The sequence below is a fragment of the Balaenoptera musculus genome, chromosome 8 (genome assembly GCF_009873245.2).
Source record: "Balaenoptera musculus isolate JJ_BM4_2016_0621 chromosome 8, mBalMus1.pri.v3, whole genome shotgun sequence".
Classification (NCBI taxonomy): Eukaryota; Metazoa; Chordata; class Mammalia; order Artiodactyla; family Balaenopteridae; genus Balaenoptera; species Balaenoptera musculus.
Window position 1 is genome coordinate 15,327,768 of NC_045792.1, and position 24,371 is coordinate 15,352,138.

General features: G+C 58.1%; 2 protein-coding genes across 7 annotated transcripts; both read right to left on the minus strand.

Annotated features, from left to right (window-relative positions):
* Nucleotides 1-202: 202 nt before the first annotated feature.
* Nucleotides 203-5,539, minus strand: TAGLN (transgelin). The gene is made up of 5 exons (XM_036859675.1): nt 5,404-5,539; nt 1,798-1,989; nt 1,517-1,694; nt 1,127-1,229; nt 203-782 (listed from the first exon to the last, which is right to left on the minus strand). The coding sequence occupies exons 2-5, from the start codon at nt 1,975-1,977 to the stop codon at nt 638-640; spliced, it is 606 nt and encodes a 201-aa protein (XP_036715570.1). The 5' UTR covers nt 1,978-1,989; nt 5,404-5,539; the 3' UTR covers nt 203-637.
* A 1,884-nt stretch (nt 5,540-7,423) lies between these two features.
* Nucleotides 7,424-23,985, minus strand: SIDT2 (SID1 transmembrane family member 2). Of its 6 annotated transcripts, XM_036859662.1 has the most exons (27): nt 23,251-23,743; nt 21,501-21,622; nt 21,049-21,213; nt 20,915-20,960; nt 20,398-20,499; nt 20,206-20,289; nt 19,314-19,413; nt 19,051-19,116; nt 18,041-18,134; nt 17,649-17,701; nt 17,282-17,293; nt 16,518-16,589; nt 16,290-16,370; nt 15,107-15,225; nt 14,731-14,804; nt 14,556-14,622; nt 13,928-14,001; nt 13,660-13,783; nt 12,853-12,970; nt 12,228-12,364; nt 11,918-12,026; nt 11,609-11,685; nt 11,388-11,434; nt 11,016-11,121; nt 10,271-10,381; nt 8,965-9,078; nt 7,424-8,891 (listed from the first exon to the last, which is right to left on the minus strand). In XM_036859662.1, the coding sequence occupies exons 1-27, from the start codon at nt 23,431-23,433 to the stop codon at nt 8,829-8,831; spliced, it is 2,520 nt and encodes an 839-aa protein (XP_036715557.1). In that variant the 5' UTR covers nt 23,434-23,743; the 3' UTR covers nt 7,424-8,828. The 6 variants fall into 6 exon arrangements, 4 of the variants coding, with proteins under 4 accessions (XP_036715557.1, XP_036715558.1, XP_036715554.1 ...); XM_036859663.1 differs by lacking the exon at nt 17,282-17,293 and having other exon boundaries at nt 23,251-23,985; XM_036859659.1 differs by having other exon boundaries at nt 11,918-12,364.
* Between the last annotated feature and the right edge of the window lie 386 nt (nt 23,986-24,371).

Consider the following 24,371-nt stretch of genomic DNA (forward strand, 5'->3'; position numbering starts at 1 on the left):
CGTCTCCAGGTTGCTCCTCTTTCCCTTCAGTCCCGAGATTCACTCTCCTCTTCCAGCCCCTGAAATCCTGGAACTCGAGGGGTCCTTCAGAGGATGGCAGCCAGGAACACACATAAACCCAAGCTGCCTGCCTGTTCCTTGCTCAGATTTCCTGTAACCAGAACAGAAGTGACTAGGACAAATCAGACTCTGCCAGCCAGGCCTGAGAAAAGATTGATGTATTTTTTTTTTTTTCCTTTTGAATTTCAACCTCCAAAATATTCCAGCAAAAAAATCGGGGGCGGTTGGGCTGGGTCTCCTTCTATGAGCATCAGCTGCCCAGGAGGACGGTGGACTTGCCCACACCCCGGCCACCGCCAGCCCACGTCTCCCCTGCTCGGCCCAGGATGGAGAGACAGTGGAGCTGGCCGGGGAGCTGGGAGGTGGGCCAGGGGAGCAGTGCTTTGGGGTCAGAAGTTGGACTGAGGCTGAGGGGTGCGGGCGAGCTGCCCAAGTGCAGTCACCTTTGCTCAGTGACGGAGCCTCGAAGCTTGGCCGGGGCTGAAGGAACTACACGGGTGTGGGTGAGGCGGGCGAGGCGGGAGGGCTGCGGCCTGCGAGCTGGGCAAGGGCGGGGCCGGGGGCCGGCCCTCCACCTCTAACTGATGATCTGCCGAGGTCGGCCGTAGCCTGTCATGCCAGCCTGGGAGGCCCCTCTGTTGCTGCCCATCTGTAGGCCGATGACATGCTTTCCCTCCTGCAGTTGGCTCTCTGTGAATTCCCTCTTATGCTCCTGGGCTTTCCTAGGAGAGGAGGAACCAGGACAAAGACTTGCCAGGACTGTGTGTTTTCCACCCATCTTTGGTTTCCTCTGTTACTTCCTAGGCCGATCCCATTCCCTCCCCATTTCACCGCTCTTGTTTCCTCAATCTAGCTTGCCCCACAGCACAGGCTATTGAGACTGGCTGAGACAGGAGGGTAGAAAGGGAGGAGTCAAGAAGTATTAGGGACCCATTTTCCCCCATCCTAGACTTTAACTTCATACCTTCCTGGCTATCTGCTTCCCCAAATCACTGTACTAAAGGGTTAGCCCATCTCCTGCAGAGAACCAAGCTCAGGGTGCAGGGAAACCCTGGTGGCCACGTACTTCATAAACCAGTTGGGATCTCCACGGTAGTGTCCATCGTTCTTGGTCACTGCCAAGCTGCCCAGGGCCATCAGGGTCCTCTGCACTGCTGCCAAGTCTTTGCCTGTGAGTAGAAAGAGGGGAGGGGAAATGATCTTCAGGACTATGTAAACAGGACTCCAAGGCAGAGCCTGCCCACACCTCTCAGAAAAATGGCCAACCCGGGGCAGAGTTTGTCCTAAAATCGAAAGAGGCGCAGTAGATCCCAGGGTACGCCCTTGCGGGTGTGGGATTCTCCTGGCGTATCCCACTCCTGCCGTGCAGACCCATCATCATGGCAGTTTTGATCATCCCTCGTCCCTGCCTCAGCCTCCTGTCCCCCACCTGCCTCCACCCCTCTTCTCTCTGTACCTTCAAAGAGGTCAACAGTCTGGAACATGTCAGTCTTGGTGACACCATAGTCCTCGGCTGCCTTCAGGAACTGAGCTACCTGCTCCATCTGCTTGAAGACCATGGACGGCGGGTTCTCAGGCACCTTCACCGGCTTGGAGCCATCCGGATACAGGCTGTTGACCAGCTTGCTCAGAATCTGCCAGGCGTAGAAGGTAGCTTGGCACTCGGTTTGGGGGATCTGCCCCACAACTCCGGCAGGATGGCACGGACCCAGCCCCCCTGCCCCGGGTGCCACTCACCATGCCGTTCTTCAGCCAGACCTGGAAGCCCAGACGCCCACGGTCCGGGCGCCCCACGTCGGGGCCGCACTGCACTATGATCCACTCCACCAGCCGCTCCTCCAGCTCCTCATCGTACTTCTTCTCGATTTTGGATTGCACTTCACGGCTCATGCCATAGGAGGGACCCTTGTTGGCCATGTTGGCGGGGAGCTAAAGCAGCACAAGCCGGAGGAGGGAGAGGCTCAGAGAAGAGCTCTGCTGTCCCCGGTGCCGGGCAGGCCTTCCAGCTCTGTGTTGGGCAACCAGCCTAGCCGGTTATCTACCTCCCCTTGCTTCCTGGTTTTGTTTCCATGGCACTGCTCGCCTGGGCCAGCTCGTCCCCTCAGTCCACGGAGCCTCTCTGAACTTGGAGGCCAGATCTTTGGCACTCTAGTGCAGGAGTTAGTAAACTTTTTTGGTAAATAACCAGACAGTCATTTTACTGACGGTCATATTTTAGGCTTTGCAGGCCATAAGGTCCCTGCCACTGCAGCACCAAAGCAGCTTTAGGCAGTGTGTAAACAAGTGAGCATGGCTGTGTGCCAATAAAACTTTATTTACACAAACAGATGGCAGGCTGTATTTAGCCCATGGGTTTGATAACCCCTGGTCTAGAGCATTCTTTCTTTGCCAAGACTGACCATGGAGGCACTGCAGAGGCCTTTCAGAAGAGGTCACATTGCCCCTCAAAAGAAAGCCAGCAGATGTCTTTGTCCAGTGAGGCGGTTTGGCGGCTGTGCCCGAAGTTATGGAGGTATCTCCAGCTCTCACTTCTCCCAGAAGCGGGAACTCCAGCACTCAGGCTCTCTGCCAGCTCAGCTCAGCCTCCGGCCTGCAGCTACAGAGGCCGAAGCTCACCCACCCCTGGAAAGGGCTAGGAAACCAGCAAAGCCCAAGAGCTTTGGGCCAAGAAGCTGCATTTCCCCAGGGGAGCCAGATGAGAGAGGTCTGCGAGCTGGCACACCCACCGGCTTGCCCTCGTGCCCTCAGGCTCTCACCACGGTGGGAGCTTGAGTAACCAGGAAGCCAGAGTTCTCCAGGGACGTGAGCCAGGAATCTGCCAACCAGAGCATGGGAAGCCCTCCCCGTCCAGACCAGCAGCAGCTGCTGCCTTAGGGCCTGGGGCTGGCCTCGCTCAGGAGAGCCCTACAGAGGGAGGGGAGGCTGCAGGAGCAGGGCCAGGCAGGCAGGCCGCTGGGCAGACCAGCATGTGGCCAGCCAGGAGGAACCTGACCTGCCTCAGGTATCACCCTGGGGTGGTGCCAGAGATCACCCTTCGAAGAGGAACCAAACGAGGCCAAACCATCCCCTGGCCCTCAGAGAGGTCAGAGGTTGGGAGGAGAGAATGGTCTGCGGATGGAGGTAGTCAGCGCGTTTTCTCAACTCCCTGTCTTACCAGAGCTGAGTCTCTCTCCCCACCCACCCCCATGGGAGGCAGTGAACATTATCACTTCACATGGGCCCAGCTCGGCCGCCAAACCTCACTTGCCCTGCCCTTCTTTCCCCACGACCGACCGACAACTTCTCTGAGCTCGAATGCCCCGTCTCTGCAGGGAGGATAATGTTATCTACCCCAGAGGGCTGGGAACATTCCACGAGGCCCTGTCTGTGGCTACCGAACACACTGCCTGCCCCTCAGCGGAGCTCCTCAAAATGTCAGTCCTTTGTCCCCAGAGCCGGTCTCCTGGTAGCGACCTGGGAAAGCCAGCCCCTGACCAGATGGTGAAAAACAGTAAGTGTTCTTCCTGCTCCAGCCTCCAACCCTGTTCAAAGTCATTCCCTGAGGGGACAACGAAATTTGAGAGGAAGAACAGAAGAAGGGCTCCTCTAAATTCCAGCCACTGGGCAACTCACTTCTCTCTGAGTCTGTTTCCTTATTTGTAAAGTGAGGGCCAAAGAATCCAAAGGCCAAGTCCCTCCCTTCCCCACCCCGCTGTGTGTCTCATCCCTGCTTCCCAGCCTCCCAAGGACTCCTGGGTGAAGAACTGTGGTCAAAACACACAAGCAGCTGGGACCAGGCCATCCTTCATCTTGGCCTCCCGCCCTCCCTCCTCATCTCAGCCTTCACCGTACCATCCCAGGCAGGCAAGGTGCATCCCTGTGGTCCGGGCACCACCACCCTCCCCACCTTCCATGCCCAGACCTTCTTGCCTTCCCCTCCCCACCTCCCCTCCCAGACCTCGCGCTGGGCCCGTGAGGAACAGGGTGCCAGCAGTGTGTCCCCCACCCCTAGCTTCCGGTCTCAGGAGATTCAGGACAGTCAAGGTGTCAAGGCTCACAGTGACAAGTACACAAAGTCACGGCCCCTAGATCCAGAGACAACATGTGGGTTTTGATCAGAACAAAGAAGGAGGATGAAAGGCACCCCCCCCACCCCGCTCCTGGTAGAGTCTGAAAGTGGAGGGTTCCAAGAATCCCTCAAAGTCCTCTGACAAAGCCCTCCCCAGGCCCACCTTGGAGCTGCTGGGGAGGGGAGGGGTGAGGAGAGGGCGAGGGCGAGGGCGGCAGGGCAGCCCACCCAGAGGCCTTTCTAGGCAAAGGCTCCTGGGACAGGCTGGGCAGGGCAGCCTGAGGCTCTGCTTTGACCCTCCTAGCCTGCGGTTCCATCAGCCTCCCCTCCCCTGAGAAAAATACAAGTCCAGCTGCAAAGCTGGCACCTCCTACCAGCAGGAACCCAGAAAAACTGGCAGAACCAGGGGTCTCTGCAGGACTGCTGTGCCCCTCTCTCTTCAGAATAAAACACAGCACATAGGATGAGCACACGTGGATCTGAGAAGGCAGGAGGGGTGGCTCATCTAAATTCTGGGGACAGAGGAGGCCTTTCCGACTCACTGCTACCCTCTGAAGAGCCACCACTGAGGGGAAGCAGCCAGACCCCTGGGGAAGGCCCTGCCTGCACCACCCAGGCTATCATTCCAAAGCGCCTGGCAGTGCTCACCCCCACTCCTCTGCCCGGTGGGGGGGACCTCCCACTCAGAGTATGGAGGGAGCCGTGTGCCTGGAAAGGCAGCTCTCTCACTGGCCCTGCACCCTGCCACCCCAGCCTGTTCCAGAAGACGAGTCTTGTGGTCCTGCCCACTGCCGCAGTGGCTACCCAGGGGCTCTCTTGATGCCGCTCAGGACCTGGGGACCCACCAGTGGGACACTGCTCTCCAGCCCTGGCGTACCACACGCCTCCTCACCTCCTCGGACATCCTCCCAGGTAGATAGCAGACTACAAGACCTGGGTCTAAACCAACACCACCTGGAGCCTATCACACCCCCATGGGTGTGACTACAGCTGAAAATGGAGAGCCTCCCTCACCCCAGTTCCCAGGTTTCCACCATCAATCCCTGTGCACCAGCCAAGTCTCCCTGGGCATTTCAGTGAGCCCAAGGCTGCCCAGTCTAAGAGATACGGGACTCCAGCAACCCCATCCCACCCATCAAGCTAGGACCAGCTCCGCAGGTGGAGATTAGGAATGCATGCGGGAAGAGGGTGGGCTTCCCCAGGCAGGGCGCCCGAGAGCCCTGCCTGCAATACACCCACTGCTACTGCCAAGCCCCAGCCCAACTCCCCTCCATCCCTGGGACAGATGCACTTACAGGCGTTCCTCGGGGCTCGCAGGAAGAAGTGAGCTCTGTCTGGACTTGGACAGACAGCACAGGGCGCTGGCTGGGTGAGGGGTTTAAAGGGCTGCCACCGCGGTGATGTCAGCCTCCCCGCTGCTGGCTCACCCCGGTCCCCTCCCTGCTAGAGGAAACCGGCTCCTTCTCCACCCCCAGCCCCCCCAGTGACTCCACACAGGCTCCATATTTGGGGAAAGACACCAAGTTGGAGCAGTCTACCGGGGGCTGCCCGAGACATTCTCTGCGTGCTTTGGAGATGGAGCGGGCGGGGGCGGGGCCGCGCTGCCGGCGGGGAACAGCCGGGAAAAGCCTTTTATGGACAGGACCGTGAAGGCTTTCCCTGCTGTCTGGACTTACGGCTGCTCCTTCAACACTGTTTCCTGCCTCCGAGTTTGAGGGGAGGGGTAAATTCAAAAGGGGGCTGTCCAGGGAAAGACGAAAGAGGCTAGGGGGACCCCTCCCTGAGGTTTGTGGGGGACTAACCAGCCACCCTCTCCTCCAGGGGCTTTTGGCTCCAGTGGGAGATAGGAACTCACCTTTACTGAGGACCGGCTACATACCGGGCACTTTACACATACGCTCATTTCATACTCACAGCTGCATCGTGACAGCGAAATTACTATCCCATTTTACAAATGAGGAAACGAGGGCTCGGAGTGCATCTTACCCAAGGCCACGTGGTAAGTCTTTGAGTGGCAGAACCTGGGCATCCCTGCCGACCACCCCACCCCCCGCCCCCGCCCACCCCTGCCCCGCCCCCTGCTCAGGTTGAGAGTTTACAGTTGGGGTGGGTCTTGAGTTACACGCTTTAGTTGGGGGTGGGATTTGAGGGTTCAGCAACAGCTCAGTTGACCCTGGCCCCATCCAGGGGGTCTCTAGGGCCTGAGACACCAACACTGGGGTAGGAGGTTCAGAGGCTGCTATCATCCCTCCCTCCCTTTTAAACAATCCCTACCTACCCTGGAAAACAGACTGGACCCCATCACCCAGGAAGGAGACCTGCTCAAATCTTGCTTCGGGGGTGGTGGTGGTGGGGTACCGGGAACGGATAGGAAGTGAAGAAAGGTGAGAGGCCTCCAGCGGGGTCTCTGGCCTGCCTGCTGTGGCACCGCCCCATCCTAGGGCAGCCTGGCAGGGAGGGGCTCACACTCTCCACCACACACCCGGCACACACACACCCCCGGCACCACCAGGAGAGGGGCGGCCGGACCAGGCAGTCTAGGGAGGGTCTGCCCACCACAGCCAGCTCCTGACGCCAGAGCCTAGTGGCGCGAAGAGCTATATTGCCCCCCAGTGGCATCTGCGGGGAAGAGCATGGAGAGGAGCCGAGGATCAGCTGGAGAGGAGCCCAGACCTCTGGCTGTGTCCTGAATTCACCAGCTTCCCCACCGCCAGCCCCCTCCCACCCCCCCCCGCTCCCCATCTTGTCCTCCTTAGCCTGTGGAAATCTAAATCAACCTTCCAGGGTCATTTCAGATCGCCTTCCTCTTGGAACCTGCATGTCATCCACATGCCCACCCTCCCACCATCCATCGCCATCTGGTGTTTCCAGAGTACCACCTGTCCATTAAAGCAGGTCAGGGAGTACTGCCTGTGCCTGCAGCCTGCAGCCCGCCGAGCTGGGAGAGGCTCAGATCAGAAGTGAAGCTCGTCTGACTGGTGGGTGGGGACCAGGTGGGCAGAGGCTGCTGCCATTTGCCAGGTAAGGGGAGACTCTCAGAGGTGAGATGGTACAGCTAAGGCTTTTTCACTATGCTATCCTCTCCACCCTCATGGCACCTGGCATGGAGCAGGCCCCTGGTGAATGTTGACTGAATTGATGCCGTTGCTCAAAGGAGAGAAAAAAACGGGGTATCGAGGGACTCCTATTCCCGATGGGACTGGGGCTTGGAAGAGAAAGGTAGACCAGAAGACCTGGGAAATGGGGGCGCCCCGCCCCACCCATCATTCTCAACATCTCCACCCAGAAAGAGGGAGCAAACATGGGCCCAAGAACTGCATCTGGTTGTTTCTTTAATTGAATGCAGACTCATTCATAGAAAACAGAAATGCAACCATAGCATGGAAACAGACATTAAACGGAGCTCTGAAAAAAGATCCAGACCCTCCCTCCTCCTCACCCCAGCCCAAAGAAGAGCTATAAAAACAAGCTGAGGAGAATAAAACACATTCCCATCCCCAAGGCCGAGGCCTGACCTGACCTCCCCCAACCTTGGCCTCTAGAACAGACCAGGAAGGGCGAAGAGGATCCAAGGCGCAGAGCAGCCGGGGGAACCAGAGCTGGGGCAACTCAGTGTAAACTCCAAGATTTCATATGTGTGCATGTGTGTGACTGACACAGAACTTGGCTGAAGACTGGACGGAAACTTAGAAGCCAGCCCTGGGTCCTAGAGTGAGGCTGGACCAGGGACAGAGGGGAATGTCATGTCCCTTCCCTGAGCCCCTTTCTAAGATAGGCACTGGGGCTCCCGTGGCCGTGGAGGAGGCGGGCTGGGCTGGGCTCTTTGTATCTCCCCTCCTTCGCCTCTGGACATTCTTGGGCAGTGTCAATGGCACTGAAAGGCCCCCAACTGGAGCTTGGCAGGACTAAGGGCCTGGAAAGAAAAAGGAAGGGAAGGAAAGTGAGCTGCTTTTTCCCTCCAATCCTGGTGCCAACATCAGTCTGGGGGCTGACGGGTTACGAAAGTGACCTCTGAATTCAGTCCTTCGATCAAAGGTGGTTCTGACAATGTGGGCTGACCCTCGTTGCTAAAGAGCCAGCCCTGAGCACAGGTCAGAGGTAGGAGGCAGCACTGCCTGGGACCCCTCGCAGGCCTTAGCACCAAAAGCCCAGCACCAGCTGGCCAGTCCCCAAAATCTGACAGCCCCATCCATCCTGGCTGAGCTGAGTGGGCAGTGATGGCAGCCAGGTGCAGACCCAGGAGACGTGGAGAGAACCCTGATGCAGGACAGAGAATCAGGCCCCAGACCAGGGCCCTGGAGTGGAAGCTCGGGGAAGAAGAAAGGGCTTTGGGTCCCAGGCCAGTGGGCAGGGGAAGGATGGGCAGAATGCAAGGCATGAGATGGGCAGGCAACACTTCCCTCCTTTCTCCTGCAGATGACAAACAGAGAGCTGACGGACGGGGACCTGTGGAAGGCCCCAACACTGAGAAGAAAGCAGCAATTTGGCCAACATCCGGGGTTTCAGGGGAGCAGGCCTCCTCCCCGGCAGAGGGCAGGAACAAGGCTCAAGGCCACCCTGTGACTGTCCCGGGCCGAGCCTGGGCTGGACCTCGCTGTCCCACGGCCACCTGGCACTGGGCAGCAGGGCTGGGACTCACGCCCCTGGCACTACAGAGGCTCTGGGCAGTGCAGCAGAGGAGCTAAGGGCCCAGTGAGAGAAGCAACGGGCGCGGCTCCCACTAGAAGACGTAGATCTTGTCCCGCTGCACAGTGTCCAGGTCGTCGTCCAGTGTCAGCAACACCTGGGGGGCGGATATGGAGTCAAGCACAGGAAAGGAGGCCACCTCCGCCTCCTCTCCAGCCTCCCCGACATACCAGGAATGACCCAAACATGGCGATGGAGGAGAGGAAGTGCCAGATGTCGTGGTCATCAAAGAAGTCGAGGAGGATGCAGTCCCGGTTGTGCTCCCGTGACTCTGCAGGGGTTTTCTGGGGGCGGAACAGGGAGAGCTGCCTGCTGACACCGCCCTGCGAGGCTGGGCCAGACCAGCTCCCATCCTCTCCAGGCACTCTCCGTTCCCAGCCCCAGCCCTAGGCTGGAGAGCACCCTTTATCAGGCTCACCCCTTGCCCTCATCTCCCACATCTAAGAATTGGCCTTTAGTTGCAAACTGCTCCCTGAGAGCACTGGTCATGATTCCCTTGAAGGACTAGAAAGCCACCAAAGCCTCCTAACCCCGTTCCCTGCCTTGGACTCCGCCCCCGGCTCCAATCAGTCCTCCAGGGCTCCTCCCGGCTCACTTTCTCTCCAAAGCACTATTGTCAGGTCGCACAGCCCTACCCGAGGACGACAGTAGCCAGGACCCGTGTGCCATGACCCGAGGCCCTCAAGGTCCGCCATTCTCTCCCCAACCTCTGTCCAGCAAACACTGGCTGGACCTCACTCTGTGTCCGGGGACTGTCTGTGCCATATGCTGAGACCGCAGATACGACCAAGAAAGCTCTGCCGTGCCCTCAAGGAGCTCACAGTCTTCACTCGGCTCCCAAGAGAATGCAGTCACTGACCCCTAAGCTGCCTCTGCCTCGTTACTCAAGTCACAGCACCTCTGGGCCACAGGGCCCTTCCCCATCAGCCAGGGTCTTTAAAGGCCAAGAGCAAGCGCTGCCTCCTCTAAGAAGCTTTCCTGGACCTCCTAACTCACAGAAGCCTTTCTGTCCTCTGCCCTCCTGCACATCCCCTACCTGTCTAGTCTACTACCCTTCATCTCATGTACCATGTTGTAGAGAAAAGCCAGGAACTGACAGTCTCTCTCTCTCTGGAACTAGATTATAAGTGCTTCAAAGGCAGAGACGCTGCCAGACTTAGTTCTGATCACAGCAGGTGCCCTACGAGGCAGAGGGAAGAGCCTGACATCTCTGGCTTCAAACCCCAGCTGTGCCACCACTGGTTGTGTGACCTTGGGCAGGTCACTGGGTCTCTCTGAGCCTCAATTGCCTCATAAGTAAAATGGGGATACTTCCACGTTGGCATGGTGAATGTTAAGAGGATTAAATGAGAAAGCAGCTGTGAAAGAGCAAGGGCGATGCTCACAAACAATTTTTGAAAAGAGAACTGGCCGTTTGTGGGCTCACGATGAGCCTGTGGGCGACTCCCGTAGCCTCTTGGCAGGAGGACCACTCACCTGCCAGGTGCTGAGCCCCTGGAAGAAGAAGAAGAGTGCAAAGCCCCAGACCACCGAGGTGCAGATGATGCAGAGCAGGGGAATGAGCTTGATCCTCTCCCCGCTCCGGAGCTGGGGGAAGATGGGGAAGAGCAGCCTGAGGGCCCTGCCCCACTTCCTGGCCTGCCCTTGAAGCGCCTTCCCAGGCTTTCAGGATGGATGCTTTAGGAAGCCTTCTTGGATCCATCCCATCAACCTACACAGCTCAACTTGTCCCCACACTAGCAGCCTGGTGTCCTCACCCCTGAGGTCCACCCTGGCTGGGCCTCCATCCATGTGCCCAGAACCCTGTGCTGGGGGGGTGTATGGCCAGGGGCCTCCTCTCACGTTGGATGGCACGAGGGGCCCTTGGGAAGCACCTAGCCCTCGGAGGCCCAAGCCCAACACAGACTCAGCAAGCCCCACCTTCTCAACCCCTTCTCCACAGAACGGGGCTCCTGCCAGCTGTGGCCTGAAGTGCTACCAGTTCTATGGGCCTTACTTAGAATACAGAAGGGGCTCAGGAAACGGGTCTGAGGATATAGGATATGGCTCCCGGGGAGTACGTGCAAGAGACTAGCCTCTCCCCTCCTCAAGACTCAGTAGCATGGAGAGATGGACAGAAAAATTCTCACTCCCTCTTGGTGCTGCCCCAGGGAGGCTGTGCCCATCTCCCTCCCCACAAAGCAGAGCAGCTGGCTGAGGGGCCTCAGCCGCCCCCGCTCACCTTCATAATAATGTAGAAGGCAAAGTAAAGAAGCAGGTTGCAGATGCCAATCGCCAACAAGTAGGAGGCAAAATCATTGGGACGCATGATGAGCCCATAGGCAGCCCTGGCAGGAGGGAGGAAGAGCTGGTGAAGCAGGGGAGGACCGAGAGCAAGGAAAGGGCTCTCCCTGCCCCCAACCCATGTTTTATGAGGATGTGGGGCTGGGTTCAGAGGCCCACAGAAGATTCTAGAACCCCAGGGGCCAACACCTCTCTCTCCAGCCCCCATGTCTCATGGCCAAATTTGTCCATGTTCCCCAAGGAAGCCCGTGGCTGGCCAAGCGCCGAGCTGCCCACCCAGCCTGGCTACACAGACAACGGCCGGACTCACAGCGACCAGTTGATAATGTTGCCCATAACCAGCAGCACCATGCGGTCCTGGAGGGAAGCAGAGACACGGGAACTGAGAGACAGGGAGAGAAGTGGGGGGAGGCCCGTCAGAGGGTCCCCAGCCCGCCCCTGGGCTCTCAGCTGCGCTCCGCGCGCCCCCCAGTGGAGGGAAGAGGAAGAGTGGAGATAGAGGAGGAGGGGCCAGGGGAGCTGGGCAGGTACCACGTAGAGGGGTCCGCTGCACTGCCGGATGCAGTCCGTGTAGAGCACGTGGAGAATGCGACGGCAGATCCCCGAGTCTGCAAGAAGGGAAGGTGCTGAAAGGCACGGGCACCCTTTTGTCCCGGCCCCTGGGCTGCGCCAGCTGAGAGGAGCCAGGGCCTCTCGGGGGCACGGCTATGCCAAGGCCTCATCGAATTCCGTACCCAGTGACTCCCCTGGGCCCCCTGTGAGAGGGCAGAACCCAAAAGTCTCCCATGAGACCAGGTCCCCGAGGCCACCAACCCCAGCGGGCCCCAGGCGAGCGCTCACCCAGCTTCCAGCGGCCCATGTAGTAGAGCTGCGTGCTGAGGAGCAGGGTGGCAATGATGTGAATGACCGAGAAGATGACCCAGAATGCTGTGTTCCCTTTGCCGAAGACCTGTTGGGGCCACCGAAGGCAGGGGTGAGGAGAAAGCTGCTCCCCCGGCCCGCCCTTCCTCTGGGAGAGCCGCTCCAAGCCCGCCAGGCTGGGAGGGCACTTTAGGGAAGGAGCAGGGCTCTCTCCTGCAGGGGTGGACGGGGGGTGTGTGCACACGTGTGCACCTTTCCTACGGGTGAGCAGAGCAGGCCGGGGCCTCACCACGCCCAGCACAGAGAAGAAAATGACGATGGCCAAGCAGGCATAGGCGCTGTAGGCACTGGCGTTGATGTCTGGGTGCCGCTTCTGGTACAGCTTCAGCATGCAGAGCCCCGCGATCATGTACATGAATGACGTGTCTAGGTGGAGGGACGTGGACGTGAGCTACGGAAACATCCGCGGAGCCCGGACACGGAACCCCGGTCCCCACACCTCGTCACAGCCACAGAGCGAGCTGGTGGCGGGCTGGCACTTGAACTCCAACTCCTTAACTGTCCCTGCCACACCACACTGCCGCCTCACTGGCTGTCACCCACAGTCTGACTTCCCCTGACGACAAGGACAACTTAGTCCGAGCACTCTGAGATCAGCGACTGTATCTTAATTATCTTTGTTTTCTCAGTGCTTGCACATGCCTTTCCATAGGAAAGGCTTGACAGATGCAAGAAATAGCATCCAGACGCTTATTTTCTACAAGCTAGGATGTGTGTTCACACAAGTCCTCCAGCCCTGGAGTCTCCTGCATGGCTGTGTCTCGGGGATCCCAATCCCTGCGGGTGAATGGGGATGGTGGACTCAGGCAGATTCCTGTTGAGGTTCAGCCAGGGAACAGGGAGGCCCCGCTCACCAAACTGGAAATTGGTATAGTTGGGGCAGACATGATAGCAAGCGCTAAGTAGCCCCTCCATCATCAGGGCCGTGCCCATGGCGTAGAAGAGGCCAAAGTGTTTGGGGATCCCACATTCCTGTTGTGGAGAGAGAAGGGAAGGGAGAAATGAGGTAAGATGGGAAGGGAGGAAGGAAGGGGCCCTAAAGAGGGAGATCATGAGAAAGGAGTGGGATGGGGGGTAGAGTGAGTATTTAGCAAGGGCAGGGCCGGGCAGGGCTGGGCACAACAAAGCTGGGCAGGATAAGACTGGGCAGGGCTGGGCAGGGCTGGGCTGGGCTGGGCAGGGCTGGGCAGGGCTGGGCTGGGCAGGGCTGGGTGGGCTGGGCTGGGCTGGGCTGGGCTGGGCAGGGCAGGGCAGGGCTGGGCAGGGCAGGGCTGGGCTGGGCTGGGCTGGGCTGGGCTGGGCTGGGCTGGGTTGGGCAGGGCTGGGCAGGGCAGGGCAGGGCTGGGCAGGGCAGAGCTGGGCTGGGCTGGGCTGGGCTGGGCTGGGCTGGGCTGGGCAGGGCTGGGCAGGGCTGGGTTGGGCAGGGCAGGGCAGGGCAGGGCAGGGCTGGGCAGGGCTGGGCAGGGCTGGGCAGGGCTGGGCAGGGCTGGGCTGGGCTGAGCATGGCTGGGCTGGGTAGAGCAGGGCAGGGCTGGGCTGGGCAGGGCAGGGCTGGGCAGGGCTGGGCTGGGCTGGGCAGGGCTGGGCAGGGCTGGGCAGGGCCCCGCTTGCTAGGAAGGGTCTGGGCCTGAGGCCTCAGTGGGCAGGCGCGCACTCCTCACCAGGGCGTAGAGGTCGTTGCGCAGCAGGGCCCGGTTGTGGTTGATCTCCCGCTGCAGGATGATGAGCAGGAAGAGCAGCCCCAGCAGGATGTACCCCAGGTTGCTAAGGATGTTGTTGAAAGCGCTGGAAGGGGCGACACCGGGCGCATTGCCTCGGCCTCATGCCCTGGCCGCTTCCCCACCCGAGGCGGGCATTTGCAGAGCCCCTGCCCCTGCCCCGGTTCACCGTACGACAGGAAAAGGGGCCTCCTCCCAAGCGGATCCCCACCTGAGGTTGCCTAGAGGGTGGGCGCAGAGGAAGTTGTAGTAGCAGATGTCCTGGTTCCCTGTGACATTCACCACCTGCAGCGGGAGCAGGGAGGGGGCGCTGCTAAAGCGCCTCAGTCCACAGCCTGCGCTACCACCAGTCCTGTTCTGCAACGGATGGGAGGTGCCGCCACGGCCAGCACGTGTGCGCACATGACACCAGCAAGCCCCACTTTTGGTAAAGTCACTGCCCCCCTCGCTAGGTGTGGCTGAAAACCCTGAGGCATGACTATGACGGAGGTTCTTGCCCCACAGTACAGAGAAGAGGGAAGGGAAACCGAGACTCACAAAGTCCCAGCACTTTCGTTTCGTAAATCCCCACAACCTGGGGGAGGTGCCATCATTGCTGGCTTGCTGCCCCCATTTTGCAGATGAGCCGACTGAGGCTCAGGGAGGTTGAGTGACTTGCTCAAGGCCACCCAGCTGGTAAGGCAGAGTTGGGATGGGAACCCGGGACCCATGACCTAGGACCTGTGCTGGCTCCAAAGCCGCAGGCTGGGAGGCTCTGCACTGGGGCATTGCCCCAGCCTGTGGCAGCTCCTCGAGGGCACTTAGCATGGGCCCTGGGGAGCCGGCCCCTGCCCGCTCACCGTCTGGTAGGTGATCACCAGCTGCACCACAGGAAGTGCATAGAAGACAGCAATGGTGGCGATGTTCCTGAGGAGTGGGAGGGCGGCGGTGAGGTGGCAGCACCGAGAAAGAACCCGAGAACCCACCGCAACATCCTGTCAATGACAGGAAGGCCGGCCTGCTCCGCCCACTCACCAGAAGTAGATCTGGTACTTTTTCCGCAGAACGCGTTTGTCCTTGCGTGCCAGGTCAGCCACGCAGAGGTATTGCTGCGGAGAAGCTTGAGTGAGTCCCCTGCCCCACTGCCCCAGAGAAGCCCCTCTCGCCCAGGTTAGAGGAGGACATGGGGGGGGCCTTCCTCCCACAGGCCAGAATTCCAGCGGGCCGGGTTCTGGGCGGTCCGGAGGGCTAGGAGCCGAGGCAGTTTCCCCTGGAATCTGTGCCACCCCAGCCAAGCTCTTTCCCTTTGCTTTCATAACATGCCACCCAGTGGGGAGATACGCTGGGGTTGGACACAGAATATCTCTTCCTCGGGAACCCGTGACCAGGGCCGGCCCACGTGGGGTCACACCTTGGTGCGAATGACATTCTTGTCTGAATCGATGTCGGCCAATGTGTCGTAGTCGTCCTCCTCCACGGAGCTCATGGAGTCCAGTCGTGGCCGCGTGCCCACAGGATCAAGGGAATGGTCTGGGGCAGAAAGGGGGGAAGGGTAACCTAGTGGGCACAGAACCCAAGGTCTGTCCCCACCCACCTGGGACAATTGTCACAATTACTAGGCAGTGGGACGAGGCAAACTGTGGGTTCAGAGCGGGGTTAGAGGTGGGCTCAGGCCTGGGGAGGAGGGATCAGGTGCTCCTAAGTCCTTGAGGGGAACAAGGGTGGACTCCGCGAAGAAGCCACCAAACAGGGACCGCTCCAGCCCTGCCCCCTCACTGAGCTAGGGCTTCCAGGCCAGGACACTGAGCCGACCCCGGGCCCCAGACACGAGCAGCAGGACTGAATTTGGTAGAAGTCACGCTGATTAGAAGATGCCCAGCTGTGTGGGTTCTGAGAAGACACTGCCTTGGCCCCCACTGGGTAAAGACCCAGTGGGCCCTGGGGTGCAGGTAAGGGTGAGAGGCTGCCTCCTCTCTAATCCTTTATCCTGTTCTTTTCTCATGCCTTCAGAAGCTTCCTCCTGTAACCTTGCTGACCAAAGGCCCCTGAGGCCAGGACATGACACCCCGGCCCATGAGCCCCAGAAGGCCAGAGAGTGAGGTGCTGGGAAACACAACAGCTAACCAGAACATCTGGCCTGGGGGAGGCTGGGGTGCCAGCTTGCCAGCAACAGGGGCCAGTGCCTGTCTATCTCAAAAGACACACGAGCTAGCAATTACTGGCATTAGATGGGGAAGCCATGCACAAAGCATCTTTCTGGTCCTAGAGCCTTCTGGCTCCAGTCAACCACCCTGGCAGGAGCTGATTAGTAGAGCAGCGCTCGCCCTCCCCACATCTACCCATGGCAATGCACAGCTGCCGCATCTGGCCAAAGGGGAGGCGCCGCTTGAACTGGTCGTGCCCTTCAAAGGAAAGGGAAAGTTACCGGGGAAGTGGGACCAAGGAGGAAGGAATGAGGGAGGAGAGGGGTGGGGAGACAGCAAGCCCTTCCCTGGTTCCAGCGTCTGGCAGAAGAGGCAACCGCCCATCGTCATGGTTCATGCAGCCAGCACCAGCCCTGCACCGCACAGCTCTGCCCCGCCTGGCCCACTCACCCTGGTAATTGTAGGAGAGGTCCCCAGGGCCCGCACTGCCAACCAGACCGTCGGTGGATCCAGTGGAGCCGGAACCATTCTCTGTAGGGAATAGTAAATGGTGAGGCAGGCAGAAGAGACCTCAGGGCAGGGGACTCTGGACCCGTCTCCAGGGGGCACCGAGGAGGCCACCCTGGAGGTGGTGACCCGGCCGAGTGGGCAAGCATGAGCTCAGGTGTGGACGCATACCAAAGGAGCCGTAGTTGTAGCCCTCGTACGGGGAGCTGCCAGGGAAGGAATCGGCCAGGACCCGAGGGTGACCTGCCACAAGAAGTCAAGGACACCTTACATTATCTTCCTCATCTGCAGGGTGCTACCGGGCTAAAATGAGAATAATGTACTAGGAAATCTCTTGTACATATTACATATTACAGTAGTTTTAGTATTTAGCATATTGATTAATATTCAAAGCCCTTTGTTACCATGAAAAATTAAATATCATAGAGTATCTTGTGGTTATTAAAGTATGTATGTAATACACTTTAAAGGTTTTTCAACAGAAATGTTAAAACAAATTTGCAATGCTTAATTATTCTGTTTCTAAAAATTCAATAAACTATAATTTATGAGTCATAAAAAAAAAAAAAAGAAAAGAAAAAGAAAGAAAGAAGTCAAGGACCCCTTAGCCTTGGAAGCAGAGAGAGGCTGCAAGCCAGGGAGAAGAGGGAAGGAAGAATCCAAAGAGAGACACAGAGGGGCCATGGCGGCAGCAAAGAATAAGCACCTATACCAGCAAACACCTATCCCACCACCACCACCTGCCCCATTGGAAACTCTCACCCCCCTCTTTCCTCCCTAGAAAGACAACAAAGTCAAGGAATTGACCATCTAAGTTACCAGCAGCAAGGACAGACCAGCATCGGCTTGCCCAGGTCCCACCCAGACACCCCTCTAATTCCCCTCCCTCCCCACTCTGGACTCCAGCTCCTCTGCCCACAGCACCTGGAGCTTACCAAGGAGAGAAGCTGAGAGAGAAGGTCCCAAGCAGGAGGGAGGATAGAGAGAGAGGGGTAGAAGAAAGGGAAAGAGAACGAAAGGTTAATAATCCCAGAGACGGTGAGTCGCATTGTCTGAAGGGGCAGACAGTGTACCTAGACCCAGACACTGAATGAATCAAGTGACAGTCTTTAAGACGGGCACGTTAGGGACCAACAGGCACACTGCCCCAGCCCCATTTCCACATACAGTGTTACTCCCTATCTGAACATCCAGAAGCCCCCAGTGGGACCTTCCTCCTCCAACCCCCAAGGGAACCATCCACCACTATCCCCTCCAAACCACAAAGCAAACAGCCCACCGACCCGGACCCTCTGGAGGTACCGCTTTCTGGGCAGGCTCGGTCCACGGCCACCAGAAGGCTCTTCTTCCTCTGTCTGCAGGGACAGAATCCAGAGACAAACCAGAAGGGCAGCAGGAGGATCCCTCCTATGCTGGGCTGGCCTGCCTTCCACCCCCTCCACCCTGTCCTCCATCCATGATCCCAGGGGTCCTCCCAGGCTGGGAAGCAATGCGGGGTCTCCCTGCTTGGGAAGAAGGTTGAGGGGAGGGGTTGGTTTCCAGAGCAGAGACCCAGGGACCTCAGACCCTCACAGGGACCTGCATTCCTATGCCTCGTGGATGGAGATTATCCAGGGCCACACAGATCCTGCCAGGCCATTTCCCCCTGCCTGACCTACCCCAGAGCAGGGGAGGGCCCAGCGGTCCCACTTTACCTCCAGTTCTCCCAGCAGGCCAGGAGCACGGTAAGCAGGTAGAAGGAGAGAAATATGCCCAGGCAAAAGAGCATACCGCCAACATAGGCCTCGGCTGTGGGGAGGGAAGTGGGAAGGAAAATACACCAGCACTTTCCAAGCCTGCCCATCACAGCACGCAGGGCCCAGGCTCATCTCTCTCCACATCTCCCCTCGGGTGGAATGACCCAGCCAGTGCCAACAATATGCCAAACTCGACATGATTCCTGGCTCTGCTCACACAGCTCCCTCTGCTAGAACTTTCTCCCCTACTTCTTTCTCCAAGACCCCTCCTTGACTTAACCTTCAAAACACAGCTGAGGAGCTGTGTCCTCTAGGAGGCTTTCTCTGCCCTGACCTCCCACAGTGACTGTCCTGGGCTCCTCACAGCCCTCAGCACCCTGCATAGCAACGGGCTCTAGACAGAGGCACCCTAAGGACCACAGCTGGAGCACAGCACCAAGCACACAGAAGGGACTCGAAACAAATGTGCTGAATAAGGAATCCATGTAGGAGAGGCAGCTTCTTTCCTCTCCCGTCACAATCCTTTATTTTTATCTTATACTTTCCAGTTTACAAAGGGCTCTATTCAATCACTCAGTAAACATTTATCGAGCATGACTAAGGGGCCTGGAACTTTCCTACTAATTTTGTGCTAAACCGACTTAGTGGGACTAATAGAGACTAACAGATTCTATTACTCCTGTTACAGAGATGGGGAAACTGAGGCTCAATGAGATTACACTGCCCACAGTGGCAGAGACAGATCTAGAACTCAGTCCCTCCATCTCTTTACTCATGGATGCTCCAAAGCACATTACTCACCCTCCCGCCTCCCGTCGTGAAGCCCTCCAAGAACGCTCCTCCTTCCTACCCTGTCAGCCTGCTCGAGTAGGTCCTCCTCACCCTTCCCACTCAGAGAACACTCCCTACCCCAGGCCTGAAAGAAGAGCCAGCGGCCAGGCCATCCCCACTCAGCCACCCACACTCACACGTGACTGCTCGAGAGACCAACACTGACAGGGTTTTCTGGCGGTGCCCCTGATCGACCGGTTCATCTGGAAGTAAAATGGCAAAATGGCAAACAAGCGCCTGCCTGGAGCTTGGCTAGAGTTGGTGGGACCAGGCCTGGGAGAGTCTGGAGCCAAAAACCCACATCCCATCAGATCCATCAATCAGCCACACAGGCTCTTTTACCTCCCAGGAAGTGTCCAAGCCCTCCCACCCCTGGCCAGGCCCAGGGCGCAAAACATACCTTCTATAAAGGGGTAGAAAGGCAGGGAGCCTCCACAGGCTTGATCTTCAGTTTTCACCACCACTACCACGTAAAAGCTGTTGCTGGGGAAGTCTTTGCGCTGCAGCATGAGGACGGTGATAATGGTGATGATGGTGACGATGAGGAGGATGGTGAGGATGGTGATGATGAAGACGACTGTCATCATCACATCATCGTCATCATTTGTCATCACCATCACCATCCTTTTCTGAATACCTACTTCAGGCCAGACACTACGCTAAACTCTTTGCTCATATATTATTTTATTGAATCCTCACAAAGATCCTTATGAGTAAGTACTATCATTATCCCTGTTGGACGTTAGCTTAGGGTCACACTGCCGGTAAGTGGTAGAGCCAGGATCATCTGACTCCAGGGCCCATACCCTGCACTAACACTAGTGCCAGGTGAGCAAATGAGGGTATGCCCCATCATCATGGAATCCACGGGTGCCCTATTATAGTCTGGGCATCAGTCAGGAGAAAAAGTGGAGGGGCCGTGGTGCCTCGTCAGCTGCACAACTAGATGTCGTGAGGTGAGCACATGCCTCTCCCTCCCTGCCCCCAGCACAGGTTTTAGCCTTTGCCAAGGGCAGCCCTCATCACCAGCCAGGGCCCTTTCCTCTCCCAGCTGTGGTGAATGAAGCATACATGGCAGCCATAAAGGGTGCTCTGCTCTTTCCTGTCCCCAAAGGCAACTGGGATTGTGATTCAATGCTTGCATATATCAGGGGACCCAAAGTCTCCGGGGGACTGGACAGCCAAGACTCAGTCCTGTGGGTAGGGTAGGAATGGGGCAGGGGAAAAGAAGCAAGGGTCAGGAAAGCTAGTCACCTGGCCACATCCCCCATCGGGCCATGCCCATTTCCTACCTGCACGGTGATGGCTGCCTTCTTGGTCATAGTCTGGTACATGCCAATGAAGGCTACGTTGTTGTCTAGGTCATAGACAGGGCACTACAGAGGGAGGAGGGGACAGACAGATGGGCAGGGTCCTGGGCCCTGTCCCCTCTCTTCAGCAGCCCTGCTATCCACTGGTGGAGAGTAAAAGGGCAGGTTACTTACCAGGACATCCTGGATGGAGATGACTGAGCAGGGGAAGGCCTTGTTGGAGGTCACCTTGACAATGACTGAGTCCACTCCTTCCGGGAACTCATACTTGAAGTACTGAGGGCACAGGGAGGGCGGGGAGAGCCCCATCCCATGAGGATGCTCTCTTTGCCCCTCTAGAAGGGAAGAGTGTGAATCCTCCCAGGGTTGGGCAGTGGAGGCTCTCTGGGAAGAAAGGCCTTGCCCACAAGCAGGTCCATTTCCCATACACCACTCCCCTCAACCTCAGCTGGGCACTCAGGACAGTGCCCAAGGGGCAAGTAGGAAAGATGGCAGCCAGACCCCCTGTCTCTGCACTTCCTATACTGTCTGTCCCCCACCACCTTAGGGTCAGTGCTCCAGTTTCTAGAGAGTCCTCCACGGAGAGTACAACCAACCTGAAACTCCTGGCAAAGAGTGCTGACCACTCCCACCCCCAAGTTCAAGCTTCCCCATTTCTCCTCTGGAGGCACCGTTGACAGGGAGGTCTTACCTGGGGCTGCGCCGCCGTAGTATTGAAGCTGAACTGCTCTCCGGTCCTGTAGGGCAGAGAAGAGCCCCCCACCGTTACTCCCAGAGCTTGGGAAGGAGGCCAGTCCCGTGGCCCCCTCGCTCTTCCCTGCAGACCTGAGCACGAAGTCATCCATTCGGCTGACGCGGAGCTGGTACGTGGTGTTGATTGGTGACAGGGTGGACACATCCACATAGAAGAACTGGACCTCGGACTCATTCTTGGTGGGGGGCTGACACAGCGTTCGCTCCACCTTTTGGTAGAGGTACTTGCGCTGAAACCTATGGTCCGAGGCAGAGTCGAGACATGACTGCGGTCCCGTAACAGCCAGCATGCCATTCCAGGGGAGCAGAGCCCCAATTCCTCCGCTCTGGTCCCACTACCTCCCTACCCCACCTCCACTAGGCTGACAAGCTCCAGGTCAGCTGGCTGGGCCCTTGTGCCATTGACCAGCCTCCTGGCTCAGGGAATGAGGAGGAGAAACAGAGGGGCACCCAGGTGGTCGGGGGCCCTGGACAAGGCCTGGCCTGGGCCTATCCCCGCTCCCTGGTCCCCAGGTCCTACTCACATCCCTCGGAGGATCAGGGGCACCTGGAAGGACACCACCGCCTCCTTCTGGCGGACCACAAACAGCAAAGGAGCCCCCTTCTGCTTGTTCAGGACATTCACGGACACTCTCACACCCTCTGTCTGCAAGATGACACGGAAATGTCCCTCAGTCAAGCCCACGGTGACTAATTCTGCCACGGGAACACATGGCTCCAGAGACTGTGAGCTCTGCCCTCCCTCAAGCAGACGGCTTGTGCTTTCCCCATCCAGGTCGAGATGGGGAGCTACCTATGCCCCTTCATCTGCCAGAGCAGCCCCCAGACTCCAGGAGGGACTTAGGGGAGAGGATGGGAAACACAGTGGAGACCTCAGGCATGCCCAGGATACCCCATTGCTATAAAAGTTCACGGATGCACATGCCTGCACACACATGCGCCTGCACACACGTGCATGTACACACATGCGCACACACAGGGACATAGGAGAGCAAGAAGTGCTCCCCAACCTTCTTCCTTGTGAGCCAGGAAGTTCCTATTCAACAACTCATCTGGCGGCCAGAGGCCACAGGGCGGTGGGGAAACAGGAATTCTTGAAAGCCAAGAAGGCCGAGTTCTATCCTTAGCTCTGACCAAGGGATAGGGCTGTGGAAAAGTCACTTTACATCTCTGAGCCTCAACATCCCCCTCTATAAAATGGAGACACTCCCACCACTGGCACTATGGAGGAAAGTATATAGGACAGTCAGAGCTTAAAGAAAAAAATAAAATAAAATAAATCCTGGGATTGCTTGTTATTGGGCTGCTGAAACCCAAGCCCTTAGGGCAGCACCTCCCAGACGGATAAAGGCCACCGTTCTCAGGGTAACCCCACATATGGGGGCAAAAAGAGAAAGGACTCTAAGTTGGATGAGATCAAACTTCAGAGAACCAGGCACTGAAGGCAGATCCTGGCCTGCCATCAAAACCCAATCCCTCCCCATTCTGGAAAAAAAAAAAAAAAAATCAGATTCCCATTCCGAACTCCACCACTTCTTAGTAAATCCAGTCCTGGTGAGAGCTGAGCAGGAGACCATGAGCCAGGCTGCAAGAGTGCTCCAAATCTCAGCCCTGCCTGGGGTCTAGACTTCCCAGACCTAGCTGTGCCCATGTTCAACTCACAGCTGGGGAGAAATGAAAGAGAAATCAGGGTGAGGAAGCTTCTCCATGGTAGGCAAACTCCTTCTCCCCTCCCACCCAACCTGGGGTTGGCTGTATCTCCACCACCTTCAGCTTACAAGGCCAGCTGTCTTTCCAAGGGAAGGAAGAGGGCTGGGAAGGTCCCAGCAGTTACAGCAGCCTGGGAAGTCCTGCATTCATTTCCCTGGGGAGTCTCAGCTATAACTCCCTGGGGGCAGAGCCTTTCAGTTTGGGCCTGTCTCATCCCCCTGGGGTTTTCTGGGCCAAGCCCAGTAGCAAGCCTGCTTCCTTGCTCTCAGACCCACAGCGCTGTCAGACTCTGGGTGCTGGGTAGGGAGCAGGCCAGTCCTGCTCAGACTACAGCTGGTAGAAAGGAAGGGATCAAAGAGAAGATGGGAAAGAGGCAACTTCAGAAACTGTCCACTGGTAGCTTCAGAACAAACATCCCTGGCAAAGGAAGAAGGGCTGGCAAGAGGGTCCAGTGTGGCTCTGGGAAACCCAGTGGGGCGGCTGTTCTTGGGGACTGACAGCATCGCCGAGCCCTGGTCCGCTCGCCCACTCACCACCAGCCCCGAGCCCAGCCCCTTCCCTCACCCGGTTGCGGGTCACAGTATGGTTGAAGGTGTAGATGTTGACCAGCTCGCTGTTGACCTCATCCACGTAGGTGCGCTCAAACTCGGCGTCTTTCTGCGAGACGTTCTTAGGCCCCAGAACCCCCAGATGGCTCTCGACCGAGGCCACCAAGAGTGCCAAGAAGGGCAAGCCCAGAGCGAACATGGCCCCGGCCGGGCGGCAGTGGCGGCAGCAGCGGCGACGATAAGCGACAGGTCACCTCCAGGGCGGGTTGCGGCTCTGGCCGCAGCTTCCAGCATCTCACCAGGACCAGAACTTTAACCTCGGCCTGAGATTAGGAAACGGTCCCTCCCCTGGAGCCGCAGACACGCTCTCAGCGGCCAGGGAGGGGATGGGGCGGCTGGGAGGGGGTGGGGAAGGGTTGGGGTACGGGCCACAGGAAGGGGCCCCAGCTCGCGAGGGGCCGAGCACGGCTGGGAGATCCGGCGGGCGCCCGCCAGGGCCGTGACAGCCCGGAGGCGGCTAGTTGCTGGGAGCCTGGAGACGCCGGGAAAGGGGAGCGAGGGAGGGAGGGAGGGAGGGAAGAAGGGAGGGAGGGAGGGGAAGCCGGCGGCGGGGTCGGCCGCGAAGGGAGGAGGGTCTGAGGGTGAGGGGCGTGATAGGTGGTAGCGACCCGACACCGCGCGGCGCGGCGAGTTTTTGGGGCGCCAGCTTCGGCGCTCAGAACTCCGCGGAGCGAGCAACGCCGCGGGGCGGTAAACAGCAGGGCTGCCGGCCCGCCCGCTGACGTCAGGGGAAACTGACACAGATTTAAAGGGCCAGGCCTCGTTTGGGGCCTTAAAGGGGACGCCGCTTTCCAGCTGGAGGACTTCTCCCACCCCTATCCTGTTACCGGCTCCTTTTTCATTATCCTGACCTTCTCTGGAAGCTCACTTTGGATTAGATGGATGTTTCCGTGAAGGATCTCCAAGTGTTGGATTCTCGTTGACAAATGCTCTTTTTCACACGTAAGGATCACCCTCACCCCCACCACCACTGCCATTACCACTAACATCCTCCACCCCGGGACGTTTTTTTTTCTCCTAATTATCTTAAGAAAAGAAAAATTTCTAAGAACTAGGAAACTGCCCAAGGAGGGGAAG

Coding starts and splice junctions, on each gene's coding strand:
- TAGLN (XM_036859675.1), bottom strand. CDS start 1,977: ATGGCCAACAAGGGTCCCTCCTATGGCATGAGCCGTGAAGTGCAATCC. Junction 1,695..1,797: donor TCTGGCTGAAGAACGGCATG/GTGAGTGGCACC, acceptor TACGCCTGGCAG/ATTCTGAGCAAGCTGGTCAA. Junction 1,230..1,516: donor GACTGTTGACCTCTTTGAAG/GTACAGAGAGAA, acceptor TTCTACTCACAG/GCAAAGACTTGGCAGCAGTG.
- SIDT2 (XM_036859659.1), bottom strand. CDS start 23,433: ATGTTCGCTCTGGGCTTGCCCTTCTTGGCACTCTTGGTGGCCTCGGTC. Junction 19,117..19,313: donor TTTCTACCCCTTTATAGAAG/GTATGTTTTGCG, acceptor TTTTACTTCCAG/ATGAACCGGTCGATCAGGGG. Junction 14,623..14,730: donor AAGTACCAGATCTACTTCTG/GTGAGTGGGCGG, acceptor CCCACTCCTCAG/GAACATCGCCACCATTGCTG.